General features: G+C 40.0%; 1 protein-coding gene across 5 annotated transcripts in view; it reads left to right on the top strand.

Moving 5' to 3' along the window:
* Positions 1–12,339, top strand: part of NCAM1 (neural cell adhesion molecule 1) — a 542,627-nt gene that overhangs the window by 435,265 nt on the left and 95,023 nt on the right. For all 5 annotated transcript variants that reach the window (XM_073585308.1, XM_073585309.1, XM_073585307.1 and 2 more), the window contains 4 exons: positions 4,825–5,009; positions 5,376–5,472; positions 5,622–5,792; positions 6,846–6,977. In XM_073585308.1, coding sequence (XP_073441409.1) covers positions 4,825–5,009; positions 5,376–5,472; positions 5,622–5,792; positions 6,846–6,977 — 585 coding nt within the window. The remainder of the gene's footprint in view (positions 1–4,824; positions 5,010–5,375; positions 5,473–5,621; positions 5,793–6,845; positions 6,978–12,339) is intronic.

Genomic DNA, 12,339 nt, shown 5'->3' with positions numbered 1-12,339 from the left:
TCCAAGTCCATTAGGTTTAGCGCTGCTCCCGAATCAACAAAAGCCTTGGCGGAAAATGTGGACAGGGAGCAGATCAGAGTAATTGCCAGAAGAAACTTAGGTTGAACACCACCAACAGAAAACGTGTGTGCAAAGCGTTTCTCTCGTTTAGGACAAACAGAAATAATATGCGAAGCATCTCCACAGAAAAAACACAGCTTATTACGACTTCTGAACTCCTGACGTTGCGCCTTAGACAAAACTCTATCACATTGCATAGGTTCAGACGTCTGTTCAACCGGTGGCAACACCTCTCATGCAATCCTGCGTTCACGCAAACGGCGACCAACCTGAATGGCTAATGACATAGAATCGTCCAGACCAGAGGGAACAGGAAATCCCACCATAGTATCCTTTACGGCTTCTGACAAACCCTTCCGAAAGAGAGCAGCCAAGGCATTATCATTCCAGGTAGTAAGGACCGCCCACTTTCGGAACTTTTGACAGTACAACTCTGCAGAATCTCGACCCTGGTTCAATGCCAACAGGGTCTTTTCAGCCTGATCAATAGCATTAGGTTCGTCATACAACAACCCCAAAGCTTGAAAGAATGAGTTCACATTAGTCAGAATAGGATCATCTGGTTTCAAAGAAAACGCCCAATCCTGGGGATCTAATAATAATAGAGAATGGGGAAAGCTAACCAAGCCACCAGGAAAAAGAGCAATATATTCATAAGTAACCTGAGGTACAAAAAAATTTTTAATTTTGCAGAAAAATATTTATTGAACATGGAACATGAAAAATACAGACTCCCCAACGTTTCGGCTAAACTAAGCCTTTATCAAGGGTTTATCTATAAAAAGAATAACCATAACATAAAATCAACAAAGTATGTTGGGAAAATTTTCATTATCATACAAAATCAATTCTTTAATCAGATTATGTAGATATTTTTTGCCAGCATAAATAAGAAAAAAGAAACAATTCCATCCAGTAGGTGTATCATAATTTTCTGTTAAGAAGAAAACACATTACATATGTAAGTACATGCGCACATATAAAAAGTAAAAGTGTATATAAAAAAACAAAACAATAAGGTGAACGCCAGAATAATACCTGTATAATCAAGTGTTCCACTCTTAAATGTTCTAAAGGACAAAACAAAAAGGGAAAATTCTAAGTGTCCAAAAATAAAAATATAGCCCAAGAGAATAAAAGAAAGATGCCATAAACAGACCTGTATTAAACGCACACAATGAGTACAGGGGACCACGCCGCCGTCTTGGTAGGAAGAAATGTGTACCAGACGGGGAGGAGGTTAATTTATTTAAAGCTATGAAAATCATCAAAATCAACTGCAGCTGAGAGTTAAGTGATCACATATTTGTAAGCGCAACCCGCGCATGCGCTGTCCGCCCAGCAGGACGGAAGTGGGGAAGAGAAACAAGGAAGTGTGGCAAAGCGACTCAGCACATCTACGATGGCATAACCAGCGCATGCGCTGTCCGCCCAACAGGACGGAAGTGGGGAAGAGAGGAAGTGTGGCAAGAGCGGTTCAGTGTAATTATATGTCAAGTTGTTATGACAACCGCGCTTGCGCGGTATAGCTAATCGAACGGAGATAAGGAAAGAAGATAAAGGAATTGCGGCTGAGACTAACAGGCATGGGCACATAACGTTATCCTATCTAAAACTAAAAGTATCATAACAACCTAATGATACTCATATAACTTTGCCATTATTTTTGATTATTTTTTGCTAATATACCATACTCTGTTTGTAACATGTCACGTAAGTAATATGAGTATCATTAGGTTGTTATGATACTTTTAGTTTTAGATAGGATAATGTTATGTGCCCATGCCTGTTAGTCTCAGCCACAATTCCTTTATCTTCTTTCCTTATCTCCGTTCGATTAGCTATACCGCGCAAGCGCGGTTGTCATAACAACTTGACATATAATTACACTGAACCGCTCTTGCCACACTTCCTCTCTTCCCCACTTCCGTCCTATTGGGCGGACAGCGCATGCGCTGGTTATGCCTTTGTAGATGTGCTGAGTCGCTTTGCCACACTTCCTTGTTTCTCTTCCCCACTTCCGTCCTTCTGGGCGGACAGCGCATGCGCGGGTTGCGCTTACACATATGTGATCACTTAACTCTCAGCTGCAGTTGATTTTGATGATTTTCATAGCTTTAAATAAATTAACCTCCTCCCCGTCTGGTACACATTTCTTCCTACCAAGATGGCGGCGTGGTCCCCTGTACTCATTGTGTGCATTTAATACAGGTCTGTTTATGGCATCTTTCTTTTATTCTCTTGGACTATATTTTTATTTTTGGACACTTAGAATTTTCCCTTTTTGTTTTGTCCTTTAGAACATTTAAGAGTGGAACACTTGATTATACAGGTATTATTCTGGCGTTCACCTTATTGTTTTGTTTTTTTATATACACTTTTACTTTTTATATGTGCGCATGTACTTACATATGTAATGTGTTTTCTTCTTAACAGAAAATTATGATACACCTACTGGATGGAATTGTTTCTTTTTTCTTATTTATGCTGGCAAAAAATATCTACATAATCTGATTAAAGAATTGATTTTGTATGATAATGAAAATTTTCCCAACATACTTTGTTGATTTTATGTTATGGTTATTCTTTTTATAGATAAACCCTTGATAAAGGCTTAGTTTAGCCGAAACGTTGGGGAGTCTGTATTTTTCATGTTCCATGTTCAATAAATATTTTTCTGCAAAATTAAAAAATTTTTTGTGCCTCAGGTTACTTATGAATACAATCCTTGGGATCGCCACGCATCAAAGAGATGACAATTTTAACCTGCTGCGCGGAGCTCCCTGATGAGTTAGGCTTCAAGGCAAAAAATAATTTACAATTATTTTTGAAACTCAAAAATTTAGATCGATCCCCAAAAAATACATCAGGTGTAGGGATCTTTGGTTCAACAGCATGCGAATGAGCAAGGTAGGCGGAAATTCCCCGCACTTCCGCAGCGAGCTGCTCCACACGATCAGACAATTGCTTCATCTCCATTGAGAGAAAAAAAAAAAATTCCCCCTATGGCCTCAGAGATATAGAGGAAAGAATATACACGCACTTTTTTTTTTTTTTTAAAGCACAATTCTTTCCTGCTATTGAGTACCCTAGGATCTGCGGTATGGCGGGTGATTCTGTTATGATTGAGTCACCGTAGGAGGCAAAAACAGAAATGCTAGCTAAGTCCAGAAAACCAGAGAAGTTGGCAGCTATCGGATTGCAGACCCCTGAACCTATCAACACAACTAGCAGTAGCCGTGGGGGGTTCCTACGATGCCCTAGACCCCTCGATCACAGCCGGAGAATTAAATAGGCCTAAAGAAAGAAAGGAGAAAGCTAAACTGCCCCAGAGCAGACCCCAAAGCAATAGACAGCCCCCAACATATAATGACGGTGAAGCAAGATGAAAACACTAACACAGACAGAAAGATAGACTGAGCAAAGACGGGGCCCCAGCTAACTAGATAGAAAAGGACAGGAAGGTTGCTGTCTGCAATCCGTGAAAAACCCTATGAAAATAAGAGCCAACAGACTGACAGTGAAAAAGGCCCTGAAGACGCTAGGCTTCAAAAAGCTATGTCAGTACTCAGGAATATTCTGAAGACAGAGCAACAGGCAAAAGGAGATTCAGCTCACCCCAGCAGGGAATGGCAGAATCCAGAAAAGCAAGGAAAACAAAAACAAAACACAAATGCAACAGGCAAAGCAAAAATCTTAGCTTTAGAGGAGCAGGAATCAGACTGGTGTCCTAGAAGTCGACTCCACAGAGAAATCACCCGCAGGGCAGAAGGGCGTCGGCAGCCTTATATCCAGTCCGTGACTCCACTCAGCCAGTTCCTCATTAGACTCAGGTGCCTGATAATCAGGCTCATTACCTGGGATAGGGAGTTCACCAGACCTCAGTGACGAAGGGGAAAATGAACTCACAACATCCTCCTCTCCTTCATTACTTTCTCCTAGGCGTGTTCCGACATGAGTAACAGAACTTCTGGCAGTGCCTTGTCAAAAGGATCAAACATTTTGGAATGCAACATTACTGATTGTTTGACATGTGCTCTTAGGTAGAACCAGCTGTTTCCGCCCCTCACACTCAGCATTAACATTAGCTGTTCATCACGATCGGCTAACATTCATCCAATGTGTATGACCGCCTTTTGTAACATCGTCATACAATCTGGATGCAAGAAATACAAACTCCTTTAATTGAAGTCAAAACCGTAAAAACGTTATCCACTTCTTGGAAACCCCTCCTAAAATAACTGAGTCTTGTACTCACCTCCCACACCGCCACCATTACAGCAAGTTCAACTGTAGGTTTTCCAAAGTTCGCGCAACATTTTCACTGCAGTCAATTTCGCCGGTACTTTGCACGACACTGCGTCATCATCAATTGAACTGTGCCTGTGCAGGAGGTGAGTATAAGACTAAAGTATTTAAGAAGGAGTTGTCCAAGTAGTGGACAAGCCCTTTAATATAATTTTAAGCCCTGATTTATCAAGACTGACATTGTGCAGGGATGTCTTGATGAAAAGATCACTGGAGTAAGATGCTCTAAATCCTATGCAAATTGCCTAATATTGAACTTAGTGCATCGTTAAGCTGTCATGCATCACCACAAAAATATGCTTCACTTTTTGGGCTTATCCTAGACCCCATGTTTTGCCCAGATCTGCCGTATAGAGGAAAAAAGTCTTGAGTTGCACAAAAATTATGTAACCTCCAAATATGGTAAATGGTCTATTTATGGACAACTAGTTATAAATTCTTTAACTTTTTTTTTAGATGCTCCCAAGATAACTGGTCCTGTGGTGATTTATACCTGGGAGGGAAATCCAGTTAACATTACCTGTGAAGTCCTCGCCTATCCAACCGCACGGGTGTCCTGGCTCAGGGATGGGGTACTGCTGCCAAGCTCCAACTCGTCCAACATCAAGATCTACAATACTCCATTTGCCAGCAGCCTAGAGGTACGAATGTCCCATCAGATCATCTGTGTCTGGGTTTTTTTTTTTTTTTTTTTTGGGGTGTACAACACAAATTCTAAAAATTTATAAGAGGAAGATTTTCACTTCTTCAAATCAAAACAGAACTTCATGGAAGCCACTTTTATACTATGGACTCAGCAGTGGTTTTCAATATAACCAGAAACCACGATACAAGTGTGAGCAGAACCATTTCTGACTTTCCAAAAATCTATATTTGAAAAGCCAGGGCAAAAAAAAATGTTGGAAAGTTAAACTCCTTAACCAATGTATAAAAATAAATTTGTCTCATTCATGGTGACATTTTGTGAAGTTCAGAAATATTTTGATTCGAATGCGCTTCATCGACAGATCAACCCTGACTCCGAGAGCGATTTTGGCAACTACAATTGCACTGCAGTCAACAGTGTCGGGCAGGAGTCTTTGGAGTTGATTCTTGTACAAGCAGGTGAGTGACTGTCGAAGGGATAATAGACCGGTGACCAGCAAAAGTTGTGTCTCACTGACGGGATCAAGTCATGTTGACCATCTTGTAATATTGCTCTTTGTAAAATCTTTCTAAAGAAAAATATATAATTCTTGTTTTCGTTTTGGCAGAAACCCCCTCATCGCCAAACATCAAGAAGGTGGAGTCTTACTCGAGCACTGCATTGGTGGAATTTGAAGAGCCTGACTCTACTGGTGGAGTACCCATCCTTAAATACAAGGCAGAATGGAGAACTACAGTGGCTGAGACATGGCAAACCTCTAACTTTAGTGCTCGGGATGGTAATTTAAAGACCAGTTTTTTGCATATAAACTAATTTGGATTCATTTTTTGTTGCAGCCCCAATATATCCCCCCATACACAATAGATAGCTGCTGGGCGAACCATGGTTTGGCCGATTGTTTGGCCATCAGCTTTGGCTCCCGATGTGCCCTCCGAGCACCCATGTGTTCTTTATGAGAGAACCATTGTCAGGCTCTTTTACCAAGGGCTCATCTCTCCAAGAACAAAAGGATTGGCAGTCCGAAATCAGATCTTCCAGATCCTCCTCCCTATAGCATCATCTGTCTGTAGAAGTCAGTAGGCCCTCATATACATTAGACTGTCTCCGAGCCTTGTTTCTTATGCTAATGGTATTATAAAGTACCAAAGGCCACCCCTATCACCAGATTTCCTATTTTCTCATATAAAACCTACAAGACAAAAAAATAAGCAAAAACCCTGCTGTAACTAAGTAAATAAAAAGCAAAAAGTGCATGACAATAACACAGCGTTCAAAGTAATCCTTTTTTTTATCAAAGATAGCATAAAAGCCATCTCACTACGACAAGGTAACTCTGATCGGGACAGTCCTACACTGTCTAATATTAAAAACCTTACCAAGCGTCAATATTGACCTCGGTGTGTGAATAAGGGCAGACAAAAGGACTGGGCCCAACCAGTGAAAAACCAGTCTGGTGAAGCCTTATATACAATTTCCAGCTCAGGAGAGGGAGGCCACACCCCAGCTTGCACAGAATGCAATAATATAAAAGAAAAAGCACAAAAATTGAGCGTGAGTAGAGTTGGTACACATGCAGAACATAAACACATGTTTACATTGGCCACAAAACATATAAAACCTACAAGAGAAAAAGTGAGCAAAAACCCTGCTGTAACTAAGTAAATAAAAAGCAATAAGTGCGTTTAAATAGCACAGAGTTTTTTCCCATTTTCTCGTAGCAAACATTGGACAACCCCTTTACCTCCACTCTTTGCTATAATGGAGACTTACAAATATTAAGGGTGGTTGTTGCTCTGTATTATTTAACCATATTCTTGTTCTATGTTTGCAGAAAGTTCAGAGAGCACAATCACAATCGGAGGACTCCGGCCAGAAACATCCTATGTGGTCAGACTGTCTGCTATCAATGGCAAAGGGATTGGAGAGTCATCCCTACCCTTTCAGTTTGTTACCCAGCCAGTCCGTAAGTAATTTCAGAGCTTTGTTATTATCTGTTATATGTGTATATATTGTACTTGTTTTGTGTCTTACAGGCACCCAGAATCGTACAACCTGTAGACTGAACTCATGTGTACTATGTACTATTCAATGATGCAAAGATAATTTAATGAAAATTTATCATCAGAAAATTACCTACTGTCTTTTGCTAAATGTATCTTTTTTTAATTTTGGCAATTTTTTTTATTCTTCATATCAGAATCTGTATTAATAAAAAAAATACACCAACTATGTCCCCCATGATGTAAGCATGGAAACACCAAGAAGCATCTAATAATTTAATATAAAATATATAATTTTATTGAGACAATTAATTACAATATACACAGAAGGGATGCATATAAAAGGAGGGACCTATCAATCCAAGCTGTGCCAATATAATGTGCGGACAGTAATCCTATATCAAAAGCACATACCAACAATTGTCATAAAATTTATATAAAAGGGCAAGGTTTAAACCATAATTATTTTTACAAAATATGCATTATCAATTTTTGGTTCAACCGATTTCCCTAGTGACCAGATGTGCCTACATACAGGAACAAATCCCCGATAAATACTGGCTGTAATTAACATGCCCAAAAAGTTTGTAAAATAGGGGGAAATAAATTACCTGACACCAAGAGTGCTGCCCGCCACACAGACAATAGAGTCCCTCTGCCCCGACGCGCGTTTCGCTTCGCTTCTTTGGGAGGCGTGTCAGGGCAGGGGGCCGGCAAGGTTAAATATCGTCTCTGACCAATCCGGAGGAAAGACCTACCAGTGTCATAGGTCTCATCAGCGCATGCGCTGACTAATCTTGCTCCCATATCAAAGTAGTTCCGGGTATTCCGGTCACATGTATCAACACACGCTGGAACGCCCACTCAGGCTCTCCACGCGTGCGTCATCATGAAAAGATCAGAAACCCGTGAACTGGTGAGCTCATAGTCTGCGCATGCGTACTGACCAAACGCTGGAAAGTTACCATTCAGGGATGAAAGGGCCAAACCAATAAACAGCATGTGATCCCCAAAAGCAAAGTGCATAATAGTGCAATATATCAAATGCACAATAAAGTAAATAAGGTGCATACAGGGAACGCAACCTACATATTATAGGTATTAATATGTGCAGTGTCAAATATTAATACATAATAAAACAATTTATATATTTTATGGAAACTTTTTACACCATGTAAAAATCTAATTAATACATTTTTGGATACAGTCTACATGAAATATTGAAATAATGATAGCAATATAGACAGGCCATTTTTTATTATTATTTTTTTAATTATTATTTTTTATTTTATAAGTAGATGTATTGTCTGTTATATCACAATAATTTGCACTGATTTGGCACTATATCTTTTTGTACGATTATAAGTCATGTATGGTATATATTTTTTGATATACTGTTTATATAGTATTTTATATGATTATATATTTTTGGATGTTTTGGTCATTTATTAATTAGATTTTTACATCGTGTAAAAAGTTTCCATAAAATATATAAATTGTTTTATTATATATTAATATTTGACACTGCACATATTACTACCTATACAGTCATGGCCAAAAGTATTGACACCCCTGCAATTCTGTCAGATAATACTCAGTTTCTTCCTGAAAATGATTGCAAACACAAATTCTTTGGTATTATTATCTTCATTTAATTTGTCTTAAATGAAAAAACACAAAAAGAATTGTCCTAAAGCCAAATTGGATATAATTCCACACCAAACATAACAAAGAGGGTGGACAAAAGTATTGGCACTGTTCGAAAAATCATGTGATGCTTCTCTAATTTGTGTAATTAACAGCACCTATAACTTACCTGTGGCACCTAACAGGTGTTGGCAATAACTAAATCACACTTGCAGCCAGTTGACATGGATTAAAGTTGACTCAACCTCTGTCTTGTGTCCTTTTGTGTACCACATTGAGCATGGAGAAAAGAAAGAAGACCAAAGAACTGGCTGAGGACTTGAGAAACCAAATTGTGAGGAAGCATGAGCAATCTCAAGGCTACAAGTCCATCTCCAAAGACATGAATGTTCCTGTGTCTACCGTGCGCAGTGTCATCAAGAAGTTAAAAGCCCATGACACTGTGGCTAACCTCCCTAGATGTGGCCGGAAAAGAAAAATTGACAAGAGATTTCAACGCAAGATTGTGCGGATGTTGGATAAAGAACCTCCACTAACATCCAAACAAGTTCAAGCTGCCCTGCAGTCGGAGGGTACAACGGTGTCAACCCGTACTATCCGTCAGCATCTGAATGAAAAGGGACTGTATGGTAGGAGACCCAGGAAGACTCCACTTCTTACCCCGAGACATAAAAAAGCCAGGCTGGAGTTTGCCAAAACTTACCTGAAAAAGCCTAAAACATTTTGGAAGAATGTTCTTTGTTCAGATGAGACAAAAGTAGAGCTTTTAGAGCAAAAGCATCAACATAGAGTTTACAGGAGAAAAAAGAGGCATTCAAAGAAAAGTACATGGTCCCTACAGTCAAACATGGCGGAGGTTCCCTGATGTTTTGGGGTTGCTTTGCTGGCTGCTCTGGCACTGGACTGCTTGACCGTGTGCATGGCATTATGAAGTCAGAAGACTACCATCAAATTTTGCAGCATAATTTAGGGCCCAGTGTAAGAAAGCTGGGTCTACCTCAGAGGTCATGGGTCTTCCAGCAGGACAATAACCCAAAACACACTTCAAAAAGCACTAGAAAATGGTTTGAGAGAAAGCACTGGAGACTTCTAAGGTGGCCAGCAATGAGTCCAGACCTGAATCCCATAGAACACCTGTGGAGAGATCTAAAAATGGCAGTTTGGAGAAGGCACCCTTCAAATATCAGGGACCTGGAGTAGTTTGCCAAAGAAGAATGGTCTAAAATTCCAGCAGAGCATTGTAAGAAACTCATTGATGGTTACCGGAAGCGGTTGGTCGCAGTTATTTTGGCTAAAGGTTGTGCAACCAAGTATTAGGCTGAGGGTGCCAATACTTTTGTCTGGCCCATTTTTGGAGTTTTGTGTGAAATGATCAATGTTTTGCTTTTTGCTTCATTCTCTTTTGCGTTTTTTCATTTAAGACAAATTAAATGAAGATAATAATACCAAAGAATTTGTGTTTGCAATCATTTTCAAGAAGAAACTGAATATTATCTGACAGAATTGCAGGGGTGTCAATACTTTTGGCCATGACTGTAATATGTAGGTTGCGTTCCCTGTATGCACCTTATTTACTTTATTGTGCATTTGATATATTGCACTATTATGCACTTTTCTTTTGGGGATCACATGATGTTTATTTGTTTGGCCCTTTCATCCCTGAATGGTAACTTTCCAGCATTTGGTCAGTACGCATGCGCAGACTATGAGCTCGCCAGTTCACGCGTTTCTGGTCTTTTCATGATGACGCAGCATGGAGAGCCTGAGTGGGCGTTCCAGCGTGTGTTGATACATGTGACCGGAATACCCGGAACTACTTTGATATGGGAGCAAGATTAGTCAGCGCATGCGCCGATGAGACCTATGACGCTGGTAGGTCTTTCCCCCGGATTGGTCAGAGACGATATTTAACCTTGCCGGCCCCCTGCCCTGACACGCCTCCCGAAGAAGCGAAGCGAAACGCGCGTCGGGGCAGAGGGACTCCATTGTCTGTGTGGCGGGCAGCACTCTTGGTGTCAGGTAATTTATTTCCCCCTATTTTACAAACTTTTTGGGCATGTTAATTACAGCCGGTATTTATCGGGGGTTTGTTCCTGTCAGTATGTAGGCACATCTGGTCACTAGGGAAATCGGTTGAACCAAAAATTGATAATGCATATTTTGTAAAAATAATTATGGTTTAAACCTTGCCCTTTTATATAAATTTTATGACAATTGTTGGTATGTGCTTTTGATATAGGATTACTGTCCGCACATTATTTTGGCACAGCTTGGATTGATAGGTCCCTTCTGTGTATATTGTAATTAATTGTCTCAATAAAATTATATATTTTATATCAAATTATGAGATGCTTCTTGGTGTTTCCATGCTTACATCATGGGGGACATAGTTGGTGTATTATTGTTGTGAGAAGTAATACATGGTTGCTCATTTTTGGACGAATTTTGGGTAATTAATAAAAAAATAAGTTGCAATTTTTACACTGGCAAGTTGAGCTATATAAGACGCATACTTTCAGATTGTATTGTAATGACAAGTAACACCTCTGTATATGGTAGATAAAACAGGAGCCAGCACTCACAGTAGGTGATGTCACAGCTCACCTCCTTCTACTGTCCAATGACTGAAAACTCCTCTATATACAGTTTATAACACAGGAGCCAGAGGTCACAATAGGTGATGTCACAGCTCACCTCCTCCTCTTGTACAATGACTGATAACGCCTTGATATACAGCTGCTAGCACAGGATTCACCATTCACAGTAGGTAATTCACAGCTCACCTCCTCCTCCCCCTGTGCAATGACTGATAGTACCTCTATATACAGCTCACCTGCTTCAATACAAAACTTAGGGTCAGTATCTGTCTATAGCTGCTGATGTACATGTGGAGTTCCAGAAACAACAGAAAGTAGGTCCAGAAGGGCCCTAGAGGCCAGAGTGAAAATTAAAGGATTTCTATTTTTTTTTTTTTTTTTTAAACAAAGTATTTGAAATTTTTTAAATAAATAAATAAAACAAGATAAAAACCAGTAGTATTTTAGTATTTTTCTGATGATACATTCACTTTATGATCAGAAAAGCCTGAGATTAGGATACAAAGACTTTATATATTAATAGGTAAGATACTTGAATTCCCAAATTTAAAGTGGACATGACGTGCTCATATAAAGTTTTTTGCCATCTGTCCATTTCACCTGCTTTGCTGGTCCCTTAGCTGGCTTCTTCCTGACTGGGTCCAATCAGTAGGGCAGGCGCAGATAAGACTCATGACGTGAAAACCTCTCTAGCGTGGGAGGTCCCAATGCCGCCTTACAAGTCAGTGTCCGCACACAGGTCTCCAGAGCTACTGCTCATACCTTGATGTTGTCTTATAGACTTCCATAAAGGCACAGAGAGGGAGCTACCAATCCCAGATATCTTAACTGCTTCATCCACTGCCCCATCATATGAAGGAGCATTGCCAAGGTGGGAATACCCCTTTATGGCTGAATCCACACTTGTACTTTTTTGATGCAGTATTTAGATTTCAGTTCATAAGCCTGAAACCAGAAGTCGATAAAAAAAAGAAAAGTAGAAAGTATAGATGAATATCTGATCCACCCTCCTGTGCCTCCTCTCTTATGGCTCTTAGGCCGGTTTCACACTAGCGCATTTTCAGCGCGCGCACGGCCGGGG

The sequence above is a fragment of the Dendrobates tinctorius genome, unplaced genomic scaffold, assembly GCF_039654945.1.
Source record: "Dendrobates tinctorius isolate UK_male_01 unplaced genomic scaffold, ASM3965494v1 ptg000086l, whole genome shotgun sequence".
Taxonomy (NCBI): Eukaryota; Metazoa; Chordata; class Amphibia; order Anura; family Dendrobatidae; genus Dendrobates; species Dendrobates tinctorius.
This window is presented reverse-complemented; position numbering and strand designations above follow the sequence as displayed.